This window comes from Camellia sinensis, chromosome 11 (genome assembly GCF_055761805.1).
Source record: "Camellia sinensis isolate YWXY chromosome 11, ASM5576180v1, whole genome shotgun sequence".
NCBI classification, from domain to species: Eukaryota; Viridiplantae; Streptophyta; class Magnoliopsida; order Ericales; family Theaceae; genus Camellia; species Camellia sinensis.
The window spans coordinates 117,194,829-117,218,488 of NC_138971.1; the positions used below are offsets into that span (position 1 = coordinate 117,194,829).

Consider the following 23,660-nt stretch of genomic DNA (forward strand, 5'->3'; position numbering starts at 1 on the left):
TGATCGGCTTTGTTGGTGCAACTGGCCCCTCGGCAGAAACAGACTCAAAACAAAAAAACAGATAATAATTACAAAACAAAATGGTGTTCGGGACAACAACCCCAGAATCACCAGGTATTATATACAAAGGGGACTGACTCGATACAACGAGACAGATCCTTAAGCAAAAGACTGACTTAAAACAAAGAGACAGACTCAAAAACAAAAGACTGACTCGATATCCAAGCCAGGATTTACAAAAACTCGGTTTCACCGATGCTCAAAAATGCGTGCCAGACGCTTTATCCAAAATGTACCAAATGTTGCCCGCAGGCGGTTCATTTTACATACTCGCAGTATCTGAGCCCTCGAAATCCAGCAACTGGGTGGTAACGGGCTTGCCTGAGGTGGGTGGTAGGATAACCTTGTTATCGATCAAATCCTGCACTTCATGACGAAGGCGGGAACATCCATCGGTACTGTGACCGGACTGCTGATGGTACGCGCAGTACAAGGTAGCATCATGGGTGGTGGGGAGATTCTTCGGGAGTGGCCGGGGCTCCAAAGGCTTAAGATGCCCATTCTTTGCCAATATTAACAATGCCCTGGACAAAGGCATGTGAAGGTCGTGAAAGACCCTGCGCCCTCGGGGCAGGTACTTTGCAGTTTGAGGATTCTTGCCAGATGCGCTGGCGAAAGGATCAGCTGGCGCTGCCTTGGCTTTTTGAACCTTTCCCGATGCAGGGGTGGGAGCTACTGGAATTGTCTGGGCATGACGGGGCCCATCCCGGTTTTCTGTCTGGCTTGAACTGCCTTTGATTGGAGCGGGGAAAGCATCATCTACAGCTTTGGTCACTATTGCAGATGTTTGTTGCTTGTTCATCCCTCTGGCCTTCAAAGCCTCGACTGCCCACAGCAGTTGCTCAATAGGGTCGGCGTCTACCTTTGCCTTGTCCTTTCCTTTGGCCTCAGCCTGATCAAGGGTCTGGGTTGGTGCTGACATGTCGTAGCTATAGCCGGAAGCCACCTCTGGCTGGCTGAGCTCTATCACAATCCGCCCCAGTAGCGGGGGCTCCTGTGGTACAAAATTCCCGGCGTACGGCGCCGCTGGCGGTGAAGCCGACATTCCATAGGCGAGGTCTGCCACAGACCTTTGGAGATCGCCTATCATTCCCATCAATTCGAAGGTGGTGGGCTCACGAGCCTGGTATAACTGGGGAGCCCAAACCGGGTGCACAACGGGCATCCTGGGCGGGTGTGACATACTGATGCTGGCCTCACTCTGCGGAGTGGTTCCCTGCTCCGGTGCGGCTGTCATAACCACAATTTCTTCTGAACTTTGTGTCGCCATAAATCTTGCCTCAGCAAAGGGGAGACACTGGCTGTTCTGTATCAACTCTGCCACTCTCTGAACTGAAAGGAAAAACAGACAGCATTTCAACCCAAACTGATCAAACACGGGTGTAGCCACACAACTGTACCCTACTGCTGATCACTGTTCCCAAATTTCTGTTCCCGAAAACTGAACCGATACCCGCGGATAACTGATTCTCACAACTGATACTGATACTGGTGTCCCCAGGTTAGATACTCTGACTTGCAAACTGACATGTGCATTCCTGTAGAGCAGCACTCTAAAAGCACATAGCAAGTAAAGAGAACAAAACACCCCTATGTTGGGGTAAGGTTTCCCTGTCCTATTTTGTCAGGAGCTAGGGTTTCACTACGCACACAGCGGTTTCAAACAACCTAACATCGGGTAAGCAGCCTGTCCTAATTTGGAATGGTCACTATGGATCCGAATATGAACTAGGTCGAATGGTCAAAAAGGGTGCCCCGGTAAAACCGGGGTTTGTGTTCCCATACTGTCAGAGCCCATAGCCGGTCAGCCTTATGGACATGCCTTGACAAGACAAGCCTCCGGCAAACCGTTCAGGAATGGCAGATGGCAAACACTGTGTTCCTAGGCGCACCAATGCACATGCAATGCAAAGAAACACATAAATGAAGTCAAAATGGGATATCACGAGTTCGAGTCAAGCTCTCTAAATTCCCCAGCAGAGTCGCCAGAAACTGTAGCAAGCCCGCGGGGGGCCTCGTGCTACAGCTCAGACTCTCGATTTGTGTCACGGTTCTAAATCTGAACCAAAGAGTCCAAATCTGGCAAATCGTTTGAGAAAACAGATTTTGTTGAAAAAGTAGTGCCAAACATGGACTGCTTTGCCAGATACAGAGTCGCCACCTAAATATTTTAAAATGGGGGAATTTAGGAAACCCTGACTCGGTGCCGAAGACCACATGTCCGTCATCACCGGAGTTGTCTCGGCTCGGGAGCTTGGGTACGATCGGGGAAGGTCAGCTATGAGCACCCCCTTTCGCCCGGTTCAAAGACCGGCCTCTACTAACCGTGATATCCGTTTTTGAAAACTTTATGTGTTCTTAAACCAATTGTTAGCCTAGAATTACTATGTTATGCGCACAGCAAACAAGTATAGACTAGATTGCCTAATTTGGAAAGAAACATTGCATATCCATTCATTTCGAAAATGCTTTGGAATTTGCTACTCGCAAGTAGGCTAAAATGCGGATTTCAACGAGTCTTTCCAACTCAAACAATCCAACCTTCACCCACAGGCATTCAAAACAGTTTAACACATAAGCATCTAGCCACATGTTAAGCATGTTGTTATGGCAACATTCACACTCATGCGATATGCTAAAGCGGAAATACTTACATAGTACTCCGTGCCAAAACAAAGAACTTGTTAGCACACATGCATGATCCAAGTCCATGTGAAGTGCCTAATGCATCGCATACAAAATGTTGCTAGAATAGGCTCGGCTATCCTAAACATGTCATGTGAAAATGCACAGTTATCACATATTCAGTTTGGAATTGAAGCATTGATGCAATTAGCGTGATGTACCGAGCCTAATGCATGCAATACAAATGCATGGATGCACACATGCATAGCATAAGGTATGCTAAATTAGACGTGTCCTAATACTAACCATCAAAGCAGGTAAGTAAAAGGGAAGAAAGAAGTGGGGATTGGAAGACATTCACACCACCCACGCACACTTATTACAGATTTGCCCTCGCTCGGAGAGACCAAATAAATATTACAAATTAATTAACTACGCAAGCTAATTAAATATTACAAATTAATTAATTAACAAATTAACTAATTAATTAAAGCAGGAAAACGCCTCGGGAAGCGTGCCACCATGCGCAAGCTGCCTCTGTTTTCCTTCCTTTCCTCCTCTGGAGGCTGTCAAAGCCTCAGGACTGCATCCTTGGACAGAAGGGATCATCACCGGCTGAATGAAACTTCCACCGGCAGTGTAGTATGGCCATCGGCACAAAATAGGGTCTGTCGGCAGAGAAAATTGTGCCGGTCGGCACATTACACTGCCGGTCGGCAGAGTATTCCTGCAGAACCTGCAACTCACAGCAACAGAGGGCAAAACAAGGCATGACAGCACAATTCAAGGCATGTATGCACCAAACATGTCTCTTATCATTGTAATGACTCAAAGGGACATGTGCCTCGGTTCTCGGGCCACCAATCACGCATTTCCATGCATGATGGCCCAAGGAACCAAGCATGCAACTTTGGTTTCAAATGCATGCAAACCAATCAAACAAATTAGGCCCAATTCCTATCACCAATTCAAGGAACAAGGCATGCATGCAAGATGCAATGCAACCTAGGCATACAAGCTAAGGATGCAACATGGCATGGCAAAACACTTATGCAAGCATACAAGCATGCATATGGCAATACAAATGAGTGCAAAGATGGACTTAAACATGAATTAGGCGACTCTAAAATAGGCCTAAAACAGTAGCCAACAAGTGCTGAAGAGTGAGAGCTAAATGGCATGCACACACACATGCACATAAGGGCCAACACTTAAGCACAAAACAAGCAACATTCAAGCACACTTGAAAGGAGGGATCATGGACTAATTAGCATGCAACATGAGCCCTAAAATCATGTTATAAAATGATGCCAATTCAAGTTATAAATCAAGCCAAAACATGCAAAGAGTAGTCCAAGTGTTCAAGGCAAATCAATAATGCATTGAACTACACTTATCATGACCAAACATGGCATGCATTAAACAACTAAAAACAGATTTTTAGCATGTTAAAACAAAGCCAAAAGACTCTTTAGATGGCATCTAAATGGCCCAAATACAAAGGCATACACCATGGCCAAAACATGGAGCATTGCAACACATGCTTCCAAAGCATTAAAGAGGCATGCAAGGCAATCAAACAAGCATGGAAATGGGACTGAAATGACATATAGAATGATCCCAAATCACCAAAACAATGCAAAGATGGCATGCTACACATGCACATACTCAAGGCCAACAAGCCCAAATACAAAGGAGCTATATAATGCATGCTAAAATCAACCCAAACGATTATGGACAGAGCTAAAACATGGCAAAATAAGCACATAATCTTCACAAGACTAAGCCTAAAACATGCTCCAACAAAGGCTAACAACCTAAGGCACATTAAGGCATAAACAAGGCATTACATGGCAACTATGCTAAACATGCATGGAGTTCCAAAACCAACTTGAAATCATGTTATATCATGGATATATAAGCATGAAAAACAAACCAAACATGCTCAACACACACTCAAGCATAGGCTTCCTTAAGAGGCCAAAATGTGTCCTTTTCAAGGACAACAAGGAGAGGGGGTGGCCCTCTCCTTCTTGGGACTTCAAAGCATCATCTTCACCACTGAAATCCCTCAAGATTTCAGTGGTGAAGAGACCTCAACACCAAAATCCCGGAGCTAGCACAAAATGGCTCAAAATGAGGCCTTTTGAGGCCTAAGGGTGGTCAACAACCCTCAAACAACAAAACACTCTTAATAAACAATAAAGAGGGCTTAAAAATAGAACTTTTTTATGTTATACAATAATCACAAAAACAGCTCTAAGACTAGTAGAAAATTGATGCAAAAAAGGGGGAAAAAAGGACTAGTTTCTCACCCTTGATGCCTTCTTCAACAAAGATGCTCCAATGGCCTCCTTGAGCTTGAATCCAAGACCAAAACTTCAAAACACACTCTTTAGAACCTCAGCTCCTAGAGGAAGGTGAAACACTAGGTGTTTGTGTGCAATAGTGAGACACAAAACACCTAGTATGCAAAATGAGAGGAAAAGAGAGATAGGTTGTGTATGTCTAACCCTAACCCTAGAAAACCAGAGCTCTCCTCTGTATTTTCTCTCTCAAAAATGTCTAAAGCCTCTTCCCTTCCCTTAGAGAGAGCTTCTCTCTATATGCCTCTTGTAAAGCTTACAAGACAAGCTTTTCAAGAGGGGGAGGTGTATGGAGGGGAGCAAAACCAGACACTAAACGGTCGAGTTCGGGGATCCTGAGGCGGGGCGCGCGAGCCGAGACCTCCGGGAACTCCAAACGAACACAAACATGGATAATCACCGAGTGTTCAAACGGTGACGTCCAAGTCTTGAGGACGGTCAAAAATGGGGTGTCTACACTATCCCACGGGCTAAGGCGCCCATAGCCTACTGACCAGCTGGCTCCGCCACATTGGCCTGGCCAACCCCCTCTTGCATTGTTGGAATCTCATTCGGTATAGGCACTTCCTGCCTCTTAGGCCTACCACGCCTACCACCTCGTCCTCGTCCTGACATCCTAATAAAGGTAACGAAGACATTAGCACATTCACAATTGTGCCGAAGCTATAACACTCGCGTCCTAATACATGGGCAATTGTAATTCACTCTACGTAAGCACATAAACACATGAGCACTTACGAATTTCGTTTCCGGATAATGATAGTCCCGAGGCGTTACTAGAGTTCCGGTTAAAAACAACATTAATCAAGTGCTTTTCCAACAAGACTCACAGAAACCCAAGGATCTAATCAACATCCTAGAAACTAAATCCCATACCCAAATAGTCACATAAACATGTTATCAAATAAACACATAATGTCACATATAAGCCTCTAACAAGCGAGACAAACCCATTCTGATACTAATCACTTCCCACGTACCCAAAGTATTCGAACCCAGTACGCTTTGATACCAAGTTGTAACGCCCTCAAAATAAACCCATAATTCGTACAATATTGACATGCTCGGACATAAAAGAAATAAGCATAATTACATTTCATCAGAATATTCAGTACAAAATGTATTACATGTTAACAACAAAAGTAAATTACAACTTTCCAAGTCAACACTTGGGTTACAAAAAGAGTGCTACTCAATGCACAAAATAAGCCCTTGGCTTGATGTACACGTAATACAAAAATGTAATCACAAAAAAAATGTCCTAGCCACTAAGCCTTTCAAGCTACGTCCTTGGAGGTGGCATGCTATCTGTACCTGAAAATGATGTCCCATATAGGGTGAGCCAACGCCCAGTAGAGATATGCTAAACATAATATGAGCAATAACTAAAACATTAGCATTTGATAAATGTTCAACTTAACACAACTCAACTTATAAACATGGCTCAGAACCTGGCCAAATAACTGAAGTGAGGCTACATCTCATGCCAACAATACTATAACTTGCCATTTTACGAAAATTGCGTCCGCGGGATTTTGCACCCATGTATTTTCATTCTCTTATGGCCATTTTACGGACATTTCATCCGCGGGACTCGGCACCCATGTATAGATATATTCGGATTGCCATTTTACGAAAATTGCGTCCGCGGGATTCGGCACCCATGTATTATTATATTCAAATGGCCATTTTACGAAAATTTCATATGCGAGATTCGGCACTCATGTATTCAAATGTACAACTTGATTAGTTTCAGTTCACCTAATCATCATGCAATGTCTACAACAATCAAACTATCCTCCGCCGATAGCCCAAATCAATTATTTCTAAACAGATAATAAATGCCTCAACAGATATATATATAATTGACATTTTCAAAATTGAGCGACTATAAATCCAACTCAATTTCATAACAAATGTCATTAATTACACTAATGACCCAAATATACCCAAATATGGCCTTTTTCCCTTTAAACTCAATATTGACCCAAAGGTCCAAATATTATCAACAACATCAATAATCACTTTTTAAGACCCCAAATATATATATATATATATATATGAGTCAAAAGACAAAACCCCTCTTTTTCAATATATTACATTACAAACCCTAACTTCCCAAACCAAACCATTTAAACAAAAGCTCTACATGTAGGTTAAAGATCATAGAGATGAGTAGGAATCCCTATCTCGGAGTTAGAGCTCAAACGGAGAAGCTGAAGAAATCAAAAATGCTCCAAACTCCAAACTTTTCGGATCAAAGCGAAGCCCTCGACGATCAACACACTTTTTATAAAGGCAGTAAGAGAGTGAATCACTCTAGCTAGATCAAACCCTAGAGAGAAGGGAGATTCTAGAGAGTGGAGCTCTCAAAATCGGTTTTTGGAAAAGTAAGAGAGAGAATGAAAGTTGAAAAGTAATTCAAAAATGCCCAGCTGCCAACTGATATACGACTCTCCTGCTTGAGCGAAGAATAGAACGCTCGAGCGTTAAGCACAAAAATTTGGACCCGCTCGAGCGCAAGAAGACCCGCTCGAGCTCCAAGTCACAAAAACAAAACACATCCGCTCGAGCGCGAAAACCAATCCGCTCGAGCTTAGATTCTCCTCTCCCAGAACTTTCACAGAAAATAAACACTCCGCTCGAGCGCAAAATGTCCGCTCGAGCGCGACTCGCTCGAGTGTTAAGGAAACTCGCTCGAGCGTGAAAAACACGTCTGCAGAAGTTTTGCAGAGGCACAGATACTGGAAGTGTGGAATCTCCGCTCATGTGCACAAGGACTCGCTCGAGCGGAACACTCAAAAACTGGGCAACAAGAATTTGAATTAAGGCTCAACCCACCTGTTCGAAACACGCCCAACACATCCTAAAACTGAAACATAGGGAATTAAAGAATGACAACAAGACATATAACCAACAACTCCACGGATCCTATGTGTGGGATACAACAATCAAAGGAAGAGAAGCCGAGATCGCTATACGTCATTTGCTACTCCATTCCTTCCAATCAATGCCTACTCCACAGCATGTATTTCCTCCTGTCGCAGCCTTCCTCTTCTCTTGCCCCAACCAGCATTTACCCAGTTGCGTTGTCCCTCTACCACCTCTCCCCCATCCTTGTGACCCCTACCCCGCATTCCTCTTATTCTTTTTCATCATCGAGATCTAAAAACCTCATCTTTCTTTCTCTTTATAGTAAAGAAAAGTGTGGGACTGCATTGCGATGGAGAAAATTGAGAGATGACTCGCGATGGTTGAGGCGAGGGCAGAGCTGTTCGAGATAACGAGAACAGGGTTGTTCGCGCTGGTGGAAAGTCATTAGTGGCTGCAACAGTGATTGGGAAGGGCTGTGGTGGTAGTGGCTGGCGACAACGATCGGAGGTAGGAATTAGACAATGGAAGAGAGAGGCAATCTCTGATGGTGATTGTGGGGTACAGAGAGAGTGTATTGAGAGATTAGGGTTTAGAAGATTGTCTAAAATGGTAATTTATTAAGGGACACAAATGTAATAAAAACTATAGTGATGGGGGAATTCTATTTCCACACACCACATTATTTATGTGCACATCCTTTCTCACTCCACTCACTTAGTAATTTGATTTTTAGGTATTTATCTCAATCCACACACTCCACATTCCAAATATACCTATTTAATAAAAAATATGTGCACACCCTTATCTTTTTCATCTTCCAAACTCTAACCCTAACTGGCAACCACCTCGTCGGCAGCAACGTAGTACCACCATTACCACCTCCCTTTCACTTCTAGTTGCCATCCTCACCTACAAACTCACCCAACGTACACACCAAATTTGAACCTCCATTGAAATTGTGTTTCAGATTTTGAAATTCCAATAAACTTCCATTGAAGGACCTCCATAGAAGACCTCCATTTTTGAAATTCGTCACTGTTTTTTTTCTGTTTCTTGCAAAAAATTAATGAACATACATTTTTCTGTTTCATTCGAAAGTATAGTATCGAACTAATATGTAAGGTTCGGAAGTACACTATCAAACCAATGTGTTTGGATGTTGAAGGTCGAACCAATATGTTTTGTTCGGATGTTGATGGTCGAACCAAATTCATTGGTTCGATGGTTGATTTCCAAATGGAGGCGATTCTTTCAATACTAGTTGTCCGAATGGTAAGAAAATGAGTCTTCTTCCCAGATCTAGGTTCCACGATGCTTGCGATGGTGGAAAAGGTTCCGTGAGAGTGGTGTGATGGTGAGGCGGTGATGGGATAAAGATATTACCATGTTTAGGGTTAGGGTTTAGAGGTGGTGGATGGTGGTCGGCGGTGGCTACTGGTAGTAGGTAGTGGCTAGGGTTTTGATTGAGGGTTAGGGTTTTGATTGAAGGAGAAAGGGGTATTTTGGTAGTTTCATTTTAGGACAAAAATGTAATAAAAAAATTCATTAAGTGTGTTGATAAAGAGTAAATGGTATGTGGAAATAGAATTTCCCATAGTGATGGTGTATATTGAGAGAGATTGTGGTGTGCAAATAGAATTACCCTTAATTTTTTTTTTTCAATATAGTCCTTAGTAATGAAAATGGGTGGCGCTAATAGTCCTCACTTATTTCTTTGAATCCTTACTTATAAAATTTAACCATCGATAAAATTTTTAAGGATCCGCACATAATATCAAAACTATCTCTCATCCAAAATATTATACAACCACCTAAACTGCCATTACAACCCCATACTGATTTTTCCCCCAGTATCTTATCAGTACAAAGCCCATAAACAAACGAGAGTGAAGAAAAGGAAAAGAAAATCTTGAGAGATTGAAACCCAGATAATGAAAATGAGGCTTCTTCACAGAGAGATGGGAAGTTTCTAAGGGTGGTCGCCTCTGTATATACAAAAAGAAAAAAAGAAAAAGAAAAAGGAAGTCCATGATTTCATCTCCATCTCCAAAAATCAATAACCCTTTGGGTGTGTGTTTGTATGTACTCAGTACTCTGTATTTATATATATATATATATATATATATATATATATATGTGTGTATATTTTTGTTTGGTTTTCTTTCAACCTTGCAGTAACCACTAATAAGAATACCATATGCTACGACATCAGGCAATAAATGCTGGTTTAAAGCACAACGAAAGGCAAGAGAAGCTTCCTCTATGAGTCCTCTTTTGCATAGACCATCAATCAAGATGATGTAACTCACAATATTTGGAGAGATATTACCCCCAAAATAATACAATAAAGATAACTCATATGCGGAATAAATATGAGAAACAACATACTTTCATATATCAAAGTTCATTGTTTAACAACCAGTTAAATGCCATATAGGCTTACATGTTTCCAAGTCATTGCTTGGTTACACAAATTGAGTCTTGCTCATTACATTTTAAGCCCTTGGCTTTACAAATAACAAACATAAACACATAAGGCATAATTAAGAAGCTCTTGCTTCCCAAAACTCCATCCACGCTATTGCCTTGGAGGAAGCATCTCACCTGTACCTGAAAATGGTATTCCCATATAGGGTGAGCCAACAACCCAGTAGAAATAATCTAACACAATTTATGAGGTTTAGCAAAGGTATAAATACCACGTACATAAACAATACCGATCCTGAAACATCCACAAGACCTGTATATCCATATGCCACTAAGACCAACCTTATTCCATTGTCCTTTAATTGCATTTCCAGTTCATATATGCTACTCAATTCATGAGTTAAATTCGTTATCTTTCAACAATCAAAATGAGACTACAACTCAATGATTTTCCAATTATGCAAAACTCACATAAACACTTCAAACCTGCTATTTTACGGATATTTCGTCTGAAGGAATCGGCACCCATTTATATATAAAAATTTGGGTCTTTCACCCAGGACACTCCGGCCAACTTGCTTTAAATAGAGTCCACCCCCTTTCTCCTCCCAAACAAATATACGTATGCAATGTAGTTATAAACATAATCACATATGGAGTACATCCCCTTTCTCCTCCCAATAAACATACATATAAATTGTATCTATAACATGGTAATATTCAATGACACCAACAATGGATTAGCATTAAATCGCCTAATCCTCATGTAATTTCTACAACAATCATAGCTATCCTCCACTGATAGACCAAGGCAATTATTTCTGAAGAGATGTTCAATATCAAAATAAATAGTTTATTCAAAACTTCCACAGGTGAGATAATACGTATCCAATATCACCATTTATAATCACAACCTTCCAATCTCACGTTTTCAATGTTAATCCCAATTATTTATGCAAAATAATAATTTAATCAAAATTCAGGCAAAATCCCCCCATTCACCAAATATCAACCCAAACACCAAAATCAACTATTTTGGCACAACATGATCTTATATTCAAGCCTCATACTCGCTTACCTCATATTCATGAAAACCCCTCTTTTCATTTCACACCCAAATCCTAGATTTGTCCAAACCATAACCAAATCTCATCATCTATACACAATAGCAAATAACTAAGCTAAAAACCATATTAGAGTGTAGAAAATCCCTACCTCAAGTTTGAAGAAGAAATGAGCTGAAACGCCAAAAATCAACGACGCCTAAACTCGATCTCCACCGTACACAATGTAGCCCTTGCCTAGATAACCGACTTTGGTGAAGAACTTAGGTCCAAATCCCAAAGGATTTGAAGAAATCAAAGATCTTGTGAGGTTTTTGGTAGGAAATGTAGAGAGAAGGGAGAGGAAATGTTTTTAGAGAGAGATATATACAAAAGTAATGTGAAATATCAGATTCATGAACTGATATAATACATGGTCCGCTCGAGCGTAGAAAGCCCACTTGAGCGTCAAATACACTATCGCAGTACTTTTGCAGACAGGTCAAACTTCTGAAATCAAACATTTTCCGCTCGAGCACATAAACGGCTGCTCGAGCGGACAAGCAACTTCGAATGCATTTTGCATTTTTGTTTTGAGGGGCGCTACCCCTCAACCCCGCCAGGATGCTGCCCTTGGAACCCGCCAAGGGGCGTTGCCCCCTAGACCCCCGCAAGGTGACCAAGCAGCTCGACCCCCGCTAGGGCGCTGCCCTTGGACCCGCGAAGGGGCGTTGCCCCCTAGACCCCCGCGAAGGGGTGCTGCCCCCTGCACCCCCGCGAAAGGGTGCTACCCCCTCGATCCCCGACCGGCCCAGTCGAAGTGGCAAAACATAAAAGAAGGATCTCAACCGGGATCGCTACAACCTTTCAAAACATCTATTCATGAAGGTTAAAAGCATAAATCGTCATTAACCTAACCTAAGAAAATTGACCAAAAATGACAACAAGATGTCATAAAAATGTCTAAAATACGGGTATGTTTGGTTAAGTCTACAAAATTTGTTAGGAAAAAGATGGATTATGGAGGATGTAGGTACTCAAGAACACAATGAGAATGAATAAGAATGATAGACTATGGGGGTTGGGTGTTCAATTTGGTTTGATAAGATTGGGTGTTCAATTATGAGTATTGTTTTCATGAGAGTGAACGTTTCACTTCAATTTGTGTCTATTATAGTGATTTTAATTGAGATTAAAATTGTTATTAATGAAATTGTCATTATAATTGATGGGGTGCTACTATTAGCACCCCATCAATTATTTTGGACCACCTGGTTTTTAGCTTTTTATTATTATTTATTTATTACAATAATAACCTCAAATGAAATTACTACAAAAGATATTAATAATTTTGGGACACCCCCATCTTACAATCAAGCCACACGCTCACTACATCATGAGTTAGGGTTTACGAGAGTATCCACCTCCATCACCACCGATCCATCTTCCCCAAATCCCACCTTCAAAACCTATCCACCTTCAAACCCTTTTACAGCAATATTTCGGTGACAACGATGGCAACCATTTAATTACATACACTTCTTCAAAACCTATCCACCTTCAAACCCTTTTACAGCAATATTTCGGTGACAACGATGGCAACCATTTATTTCATTGATATCTCAGATGAATTATTAGTTTATCTAAGAACTCTTGCCATTTCTTGTGATCCCTGCTTCGCTATCAATGAAATAAAAACAGGAATTACTTTGTTAAAAATATGAAAATGCTATTTTAGAAATGGGAAAGCATTAATGTGGAAGGGGATTTATAAATTTTTATCTTTTGGAAAGGTACTTTGATTCCCTTTATTCCTGAACTTCATATATCTAAATCCCCTTCTAATGTGGGAGGTGAAGCACACATTCTATAGTATACATAGATATTTAGGAAAGTTAATAAATCTAGACTAGCTGAGGATTCAGGGACTGGTGGGGGGTAGGAAGCAAGAAGGGTTGAGGTGGGGGGTTGGGTCTAGCTTGCTTTCATGAAGTGGGTGTTTTCAGAATTGTTAGCCAAAATATTTGATGCTTTATTGTTATGTAACTTTACTGCTTGTATACTATCCCAAAAAAAAACTTTATTACTTGTATATTAGTCGTTATTTTTTATATTTCATTAATGTTCCAAAGTTTAAATGTCGTCTCATAGAATAGCATTTCGGCATCAAGGAAAAACTCTTTATGTTTATTTAGTTATTGCAGCGGCAATAGTTTTCATGGTTAAAATCTAGCTAGGCATTAGTTTCCCAAGGATGTGTATCATATTATGAGATTAAGGTCAGCCTTATTAAAGCATCAAAACAATTCTGATAGGTCATGCCTACTATCATAACCTGCCATTACATTCTCAGTTTGGGTTTGGCATCCATTTAGACAAGGATTTGGTTCCCGTCTCAGTGTGTAACTGAGGTAGAGAGGTGGGTTTGGATTAGGGGATTGTGGCTCTTGGATATTATGAGATTAAGGTCAGCCATATTAAAGCATCAAAACAATTCTGATGGTCATGCCTACTATCATAACTTGCCATTACATTCTCTGTTTGGGTTTGGCATCCATTTAGACAAGGGTTTGGTTCTCGGCTCAGTGTGTAACTGAGATAGAGAGGTGGGTTTGGATTAGGGGATTGTGGTTCTTTTTTTTTTTTGGGGGGGGGGGGGGGTTGGATGGTGCTAAGAATGTTACATAGATTGGGTTCAAAGTAATCTGACTTAGTATGAGAATTAATGTTTTTCTATGACAATCTTTAATCAATAACATGTTGACTTGATTTTATATCTCTCTAATGAGGGTAATGTATTTGGCTTATGCAATGTGTGTTTTCTTAACTGTTCGTGAATTTGTAGAAACTGAAATTTCTGTGTTGGGTTGATTCCATTTATTTATGTTATTTGCTGTTATTCATGTGAAATTGGAGTACAGTATAACAATGAAAATTTAGCAGGATTTGAAATTCAGCACACTTTCGGATTGAAGAAATAGAGGATAAATCATTGATGAAGTATAGACAGAAAGTTAACAAAACATTATTGCCTTATCTTAGCATCCTTCTTAGGTCTTTGTTTGGTGACTTTTGACTCCAACTAGACATTCAATTATATACGTCTTAGCTGAGTCTTGATTTCTAAATAGAAAACCTTAGTGTGTAAGTTTGTCGATTTGTGGTTGCTACTAAGATTTTAAGTCTTTGGAAGTTCCTTTCAGTATATCTCAGATGAATTATTAGTTTATCTAAGAACTCTTGCCATTTCTTGTGATCCCTGCTTCGCTATCAATGAAATAAAAACAGGAATTACTTGTTAAAAATATGCAAATGCTATTTTAGAAATGGGAAAGCATTAATGTGGAAGGGGATTTAGATATTTTTATCTTTTGGAAAGGTACATTGATTCCCCTGTTTCCTGAACTTCATATATCTATATATATAGCAGACATGTAAGAAAGGTTTAGATCAACTCTCATCCTCTTGGATATATGGCTTTTCATGCCATGTTTCACTTTCCTAGGTATAATAAACAGTACTCTGGTCTTGTTTGTAACTCTGCTTCTCCTAAATGGGATTTCATGATTCAAAGTGCAGTGTTAAAAAAAACTTATATGACAGTTTAGAATGCTCATCTTGGAATTCTACAACCACAATGTTATTAGCTCAAGTTAGGTACTTCTCATGATATTATTTGAGGTGCACGTAAACTAGTCTGGACATTGGTCATAAAATATATATATATATATATATATAATGGCTTTATTAGGTGATAATGCCAGGCTAGCACTCTAAATGATGTAATGTTTATTTGTCAATATTTTGGATTGTGTTAGAACATTTTCACAGGAAAATAAAGAAGACAGAAAGAAAAAAAGGTGGGGGGGGGGGAGGGGAGTATATCAACTACAATATATTAGTGATAATTGAACCTTTATTGCTGTGTGCTTCAAGTTCCAACCATATAAGAACCCATAAAAGCATGTGAGCTGCACATGGATTTAGTTTGTTAATCTCTGCTTTTGTTAGGCATGTTCATAGCCCATCTTCCATTAGGTAATCCGTGTCCATGGCACTGCTAGTTCAAGCTGCTTGTTTGCTGCTGCCTGTTTGCTGCTGGCCATTTGCCTTGATTTCCTGGATGTGCTAACTGCTGGATATAGGAAAATAGGTCTTTAGTTGGTCCTTCTACTTATTTTTGGATGTCCTGTCTTTGGTGGGGCTGCTTGGCTACTGTTATGGTTGGTTTGGCCTGCTGCTATGAATAAATAACTAGCTGAAACAACCACTTTAAACAACTTGTTTAAAATAAAGACATAATAAGAAGGAAACTAACTGCCTTGGTAAGTTGTTATCAGTTTATCATATATCTATCTTTTCCCACCTTTTAAAAATAGCTCAAAGCAGTAATATAGTACTTAATATTTTTTTAAAATTGCAGTCAACTTTCCCTTTTTTAAAAAAGAAGATGATTGGAGAGGAGGACAAATGATAAGGCTGACATTATTTTATCTGAAAATATGGCTTTACAAAGAGCTAAACGGGAAAGAAAAGTACTCATGTAACCATCCTAATTAGTTGGGTTAAAGTATGGTTTGTTCAACCACTACATTAACGCAGTCCTGAATATGGATCTTGTCTGTATAGTCCATTAAAAATTCTGGTTTTATTATAATACACTAATACACTAGACTAATATTTGGAAAGTTTTTGAACTATTCTTCATTTTTTCATTACCATTATTGACAAACAGCTGCTTCTACTGTTTGATGATTGTTTTGACTGTTTTATTGATGTTACAATGTGAAAAGTTTATATCAATAGATTAAATGGACAATCCTAGAATCAAGGAAAAGCACCAGCTATCTGTAGTGTATTATGCTGCACTGTCATCTGTTTCTTAGTCCCCAACACAATTCGGATTCAACGAGATGAAGTCTATGTAAACTTACTAGGGATTAGTTTCATGGTTCCTTATTCACCGTTGTACTCAATTTACAATCACTTTTGGCATTCATGATTACTAAGGCTTAACTAAAGGCTACACACCATATCTACCCATCACAGCTCCCTTTTCCCAGATTTTTGAAGCATCAGATTCTTAACTATGACTTTGTGGCAGTATGGTGTCTTATTCAATGTTATGTGACTATAACCAGTATATTAAGGATGCAAATGGAGGTTATCTATATTTCAATACACTAGCTTGGCCTGTCTTTTTATTTTAATTTATTTTTAAATTCATACATCTTATGTTGGTGGCATATATTTGGTTAGTTATGTAATATCTTAATGGGAACACTGTATGGCATACTCATTTGACAGACTCTGGAAACATTTCATTAGATATTAATTTGTATTAATTGGGCGTTGTTTTATATAAAAATTTAGATCTATAGGTTTTTACTCAATATTATTAATTAATTATTTTTCCTCACAACTATCGATTTAATGAAAATTGGAATATTACACCCTTAAATTAGCATATCTTGCTTTAACTTCTCTGGACTTCGTATATAGTTGAGTAAAGAGAAAATCAAACAGAGTACTAACTGCAGTAATAGGCCATATGTACATAATTATAGTCTCGGGCCATTCATTGGAATTGTCGCATGTGGCTATCAATTTTATTGGCGTCGCATGTGGCTATCAATTTTATTGGCATCGTTCATTTCTTATATGCATAGCTCCTTACGTACATTATTAAGTTCCTTTGCAGAATTTAATCAATTCTATTGGCATTGTTCAATTCTATTTCCAAATACGTGTAGTTCAATCATAACATTTTGCATTTGGATATTTGAGTACTTAAATTGACTGCTTTAGAAACTCAATGTGGCACATTGTGGGTTTTCTTTCCATGTCATGTTATCTGCTTTTTACTCTTAGCTCACTGCTTTATTGGTTAAATTTTCTCTGAATTATGATATTTGTCTTCTTATTGATGGTTATTTTGCTGTGGTTTATGTTTTGGTTATGAATACTTCTGCTGTTTACGCTAAATTGCTTTGGCTATTTTCTCACGTGATTTATTTGTGGTTGTAATTTATATAACTCAGTATAATCATTGGACTTGAAATTTTTTTAATTAAAATATATATATATATTTTTCTATATAAAATTTGTCCTATTCACCTAACTTTAATTAACTCGGCATAGTCAGACATGGACAAGAGTTGGATTGCGTTAGGTAGCACAGTTGATGGAAGGATAAGTCGGGCATATAATGATGGGGTAATATCATTTCTTCGTTTTGCAATGGCGGTTGTCGATCGAGATGGTAAAATTTTGTGCCCTTGTCAAAAGTGTGTAAATGTTGTTCATCAAAATTTTCAAATTGTTCAAATTCATTTGCTGCAACATGGGATTATTCCAACTTACACTATCTGGCACGTGTATGGGGAACCCCGTGAATCAAATGAGGCCTATCATCATGATATACCCGTTGAGAGCAATGAGGTTTTGGGAGGTATTGATGTCTTAGTGGAAGATCGAATAATAGGGGAATAAACTAATACAACTCAAGAGGAGGAGGTTCGCACTTTTGATAAATTATTGAATGATGCCAAACGTGAGGTGTACCCAGGTTGCACAAATTACACTTTGTTAAAGTTTGTCATCGAAATACTTAATATGAAGGTAACAAACCATTGGAGTAATAAGTCAATTGACATGATGCTAGAGTTTTTAACGAAACTTTTACCGAAGGATAATTTGGTTCCAAAGTCAACTTATGAAGCTAAAAAAATACTACGTGAATTGGGTTTGTCATACGAGCTCATTGATGCTTGTGTAAATGATTGTGTGCTCTTTTGGAAGGGGAATGCAACACAAGATAAATGTCCAAATTGTAAGGCTTCTAGATACAAGACAAATCGTGGTAGAGGTAAGAAGATCTCTCATAAGGTTCTTCGATACTTCCCGTTAACACCGAGATTGAAAAGGTTGTACACGTCGTGGAAGAGAGCCGAGGATATGAAATGGTTCAAGGAAAAATGTCTAGATGACGGTGTATTGAGGCATCCTGCAGATAGTGATGAGTGGAAGGAATTCGATACACAACATCCTGAATTTGCCTTGGAGCCTCAAAATGTGAGGCTAGGGTTGGCTACTGATGGTTTCAACCCTTTCGAAAATATGAATAACTCATATAGTTTGTGGCCTGTCGTACTCATTCCATACAACTTGCCACCGTAGTTGGCTATGACGGACCCATTTTTCATGCTGTCATTACTTATTCCTGGTGAATCACAACCAGGAATTGATATTGATGTCTACATGAGACCTTTAGTGGAAGAATTGAATGAATTATGGAAAAATGGTACATTAACCAATGATGCCTCGACTGGTGAGACTTTCTGCATGCGTGCAGCTTTGCTGTGGACGATACATGATTGGCCCGCATTTGGTGACATTTCTGGATGGAGAACAAAGGGTATTACTCTTGTTACACTTGCAATGATGAACCATATTTTGAATCTTTAAGAAGTAAGACTGCGTATAGTAACCATCGATGCTACTTGCCTAATGACCACCCAGAAAGGCGAAAGTGTAGAGCATATAATGGTAAGCATGAAAAACGGAAGAGATCTTTGGTGATACCGATAGAAAAGATTGAAGAACAATTGGGCAGCGTGACAGGTGTCACATATGGAAAACATCCAAGCAACAAGAAAAGACCTCGTCAGAACCCAAATTGGACAAAGGTAAGCATCTTGTATGAGCTATCGTATTGGAAGAAAATGAGGCTTCGACACAACATTGATGTCATGCATGTGGAGAAGAACTTTAGTGAAAATATTTTTGGAACGATGTTGGGAATTGATGGGAAGAACAAGGATACAGATAAGGCATGAATGGATTTAGAAGATATGAATATAAGGAAAGAATTGTGGCTGACAACAAATCCCGATGAATCATATGTGAAGCTGCGAGCTAGCTTCTCATTGACCCCTAAAGAGAGAGAGGGTTTCTTTGAATTCTTGAAATCAGTCAAGTATCCAGATGGGTACGCAGCAAACATTTCGAGATCAGTGAATGCAAAAAATGATAGATTAACAGGATTGAAAAGCCACGACTGCCATGTACTTATACAACAGATTCTTCCTATTGGGATGCGTGGTTACGTAGATAAAGAGATCAGTACAACACTTTTTGAGTTAGGTAGCTTCTTCCAAGTTCTATGCTCAAGGACACTGAAACGAAGTGAAATGGAGAAATTAGAGGAACGTATAGTACTTATACTATGTAAGTTTGAAAAGATCTTTCCTCCAGCCTTCTTTGATGTGATGGTTCATTTGGCCATTCATTTGCCACGTGAGACTATTCTCATAGGACCTGTGCAATATCGGTGGATGTACCCGATTGAAAGGTAATTTCTAAAATTGTACTTTCAAATGAAAGGTATAGATTATATTGTGTGCCTAACCATACTCCTAATTATCTCTTCAAGGTTTCTCGGAGCTTTGAAAAAGTTTGTCACCAATCGAGCTCGACTAGAAGGTTCTATTGCGGAGGCTTACATTGTCAAGGAGTGCATTACTTTTTGCTCAATGTATCTTGAAGGGATTGAAACCGTGCATAATCGAGATACACGAAATGAAGATTATGGAGTCCGTTGTGAAGGTTTGATAATATTCATCGAAACTGCTCGTCCTATTGGCCAAATCAAAAAACATGTTAAGATGTCGCAGGAACTTCATGATATTGCTAATTAGTTCTTATTATACAATAGCCCTGAGATAGAGAAGTATCTTCAGTACGTGTTTCTTATAATTATATATATTTTAACAATTTTCATGTTATTAGTCATTAATAATAGTAGTATTTCACACATTAACCAAAACTATTTGAGTAGGGAACACAAGAATTTGTTACAAATTCCCACTGGACAAGATATAACTCAGATACAACAGAAGGAATTTCTGAAGTGGTTCAAAGAATATGTAAGTCATTTTTAATATTCACAATTGCCCAAACACTATTAGGCTTGTATAAAATACAAACATTACTAACATAATTCAAGTGTTACACATTGCATGTGGATGTAGATAAATAGATTGAGAGTTGACGAGGCACCAGAAGCAACCGAAGAATTGTGGTCATTAGCGAATGGTCCTAATTTGCTAGTGAAAGAGTACTCGGGTTGTATAATCAATGGTGTAAGATTCCATACGAAGGAATTAGACAATCGTCGTAAGAGTCAAAACAATGGTGTGCTTACCGAAGGGGACTACAAGGGAGAGATGCACGAATTCTACGGTCACTTGTGCAATATTTGGGAATTTGAGTACATGTGTAAAAATAAAGTTGTTTTGTTTCAATGTGAATGGTATAACACCGGTAACACTGGTAGAAGTAGAACAGTACGAGCTGACACATATTGCACAAGCATTGATGTCATAAGCCGATGGTATCAATCTGACCCTTTTATCTTGCCTAGTCAAGCTAAGCTAGTGTTCTACCTGAATGACACCATATGGGGGCAACCTTGGCAAGTCGGGCAACGGGTCCAACATAGAGGTGTGTTTGATGTGCCAAAGGTTGGTGATGGAGAACCACCAGATCAACCAGAATTTAATGATGCATTCTAACAAGAAAACATTAACTCAGTTGTCACGATCAACATTGAAGATATTATTCGATTTCATAGGGATGATATTGAAGCTGAGGTTATTTCAAATAAAACAAAGAGAGATGGTAGAGATGACGAAGAAGATGAAGAACTTGGCATACTTGATGATGATATGGATCCTGATATGGAACCTGATATGGATTATGATATGTAGTTTTTGGTTTTTTTAGGTTTCTATGTGGACATATGTTTTTAATGCATTACATGGTTATGCTATATTTTGTTGCGTCTCTTCAAGTAAAATTATGCTTTATATTTTATGTTTTATTTCAATTTATGCTTTTTAGTTACCAAAATGGCGAAAGGGGAGAAACAATGGATCAAACCAGGTTTTCTAGCGAAAAAGAAGTGAACAGAGTACGAAATGGAAAGATATAATACAATCAAGAAGAATAATAAGAAAATGGATGCTCTACAATTGAAGCGTATAGCAGCTTCTTTGATAGGTTCTACTCAGCCCAATTGTGTTAATCAGAAGGGAAAGAACATTAGGGTAGATGATGATGACTACATACCGTCAGATCATGAGGATGACACTGATGCTGAGTCCTTTGAAAGTGTTGACGATGAGGTACTATATGTATGGCCATTCATTTTTTTTATTATGTCACCGATAGCTATATATTTGTTAATGATGCTTTGTTATTTCTATCTTTATATTTCCGTATACTTTATTGGATGAATAAGTCATAAAATAAAACTAGAAAATATACATCCTACATACAACAATATGCATACCAAAACAAAGCTAAAGGAAAAAAAAAAACCTCCTGCACAAGCCGTAGGAGTAAGTTAGCTGGAACACAAATGTATAACGAAATAAGACATAATTTTACCATGTTGGAAACACCAATACTAGGATTAGTGCATGTGTGCAGCCTGGCCCTCATAATTTCAGTAAAACACATGCCAAACACATTTGGGCCCTTTGGGGAATCACGTTTGAAACACTTAAAAATACATTTGGGCCCAAAAGCAATTATGTATTGGAGTTTGGCATTACATAATTGCATTTGCTAAACGTGTCCCAATGCAGAAACCCATGCCAAATGTTATTATCCATGTTTGGAATCTCTGCCAATTATGCCTCTCATTTTTAGTTTAAAAAAAAAATGGAAAAAAAAATAGACACGTGCATGCAGCTACCAGGACTTGACCTTCAACAGCTCTGTGGGATCAAGCCTCAACATCCGTTATCGACTTAAATATTTTCAAACTGTACAATATATTTATATAATCCATCCATAAAAATGAAAACATTTTTTTGCTTTGTTTTATTTTTTATATTCTAATATACTTCCATGAATCAAATAAATGTTAAAATAAACACAAGCAAACATACACAACTATATATATATATGTGTGTGTGTGTGTGTGCGAGGCATATGCCTATCTAGTCATTTTTACACATTTAAAAGCACAAAAAATACATATTTTATAGTAGATTGTTATTTGGTTGAAATTTTTATGAATATAATTTATAATCAAATATTATATCGCTATAAAATAGATAAATGACTTGGCATTCAATAAACCAAATGGTCAGATAGTCACTATTGACAACTACTAAGACTTCTGAACATGGCATCCAAAGAAAACCAATTATGCATAAGCAAAAGCTATCTCAAAGGGGCCCATAAGCAATCTTCTTTTCCCAATTTTATTTGACAGATTAATATAAATATTTAAAAAACCAATATTTGAGATGATTAAACAAAAGATAATAATAAAGTCGGCAAAGTACCTGTACATGTACTGTATTTAGACCAAAAAATGGACATTTTAGCTGCTATAGACGACTCTGAGGATCAAGCTGCCCACTGCAATAACTGGAAGGAACAGCAGAGAGTTCCTGCCTTCCTTTCCACTCCTCACCAGGCTTGAGTGTTATTGTTTTTTCCACCACAACAGTCTCCATGCACAGCATGTGCTTATATTCGTCATCTCTGAAATCAGCCATGGCTTTCTCCATGCACAACACCCTTTACCTGATCATTTAAAAATATTCAAAGCAACCACTTGTCAGGACCAGTCCTGGGAAGAAAAGGAGTGGACTGGATCATATTACAAATATCAACAGTGGCCTTGATGAGTTTCCATATACATATCTTTACTTATCCATTTTTATATATGTATTGTTTATGCTTTTGTATTATGTTTTTTAGGGCTTACCAATGCCACCAAAACGATTGGCGCAGTCATCTCTTGGACCTTCGCACGAGGCAATTGTTGCTCCAAATGGGGATTTACATGACAATGTGGATACCCAACACTCATAGCCACTTGATGTCGATATGGAGGCACCGAGGGAGGTAGCCCCCCAATCTAGTGTTGGTAAGATACTGAATTTTACTAAGCTAAAGAAATTCTCTATTTTTAATGTAATTCTACGGTGCAAAAAATTTCAAGCAATTTGTTTCATAGGGTTTTTTTTTTTTTGGGGGGGGGGGGGGCTGTAAAAAGTGTTGGGGTATACCCTAGTTTAACTCTTGTAAGTTTTGTTTTGTTCATACATACATACATGTTACCTTCTGTCAAAATGTCTACTTATTCACTTGTGTTACAGTTCATGATTAACAATTATTTAATTTTTTTAAACTATCAAGACTGTTCAATTTTAAACTAAAATATCATTTCTAGGTTCTTATA

General features: G+C 38.7%; 1 protein-coding gene across 1 annotated transcript; it reads left to right on the forward strand.

Annotated features, from left to right (window-relative positions):
- Nucleotides 1-17,542: 17,542 nt before the first annotated feature.
- On the forward strand, nt 17,543-18,574 carry LOC114309978 (uncharacterized). Its single transcript, XM_082895308.1, has 2 exons — nt 17,543-17,846; nt 17,964-18,574. The coding sequence occupies exons 1-2, from the start codon at nt 17,543-17,545 to the stop codon at nt 18,572-18,574; spliced, it is 915 nt and encodes a 304-aa protein (XP_082751434.1).
- Nucleotides 18,575-23,660: the final 5,086 nt, after the last annotated feature.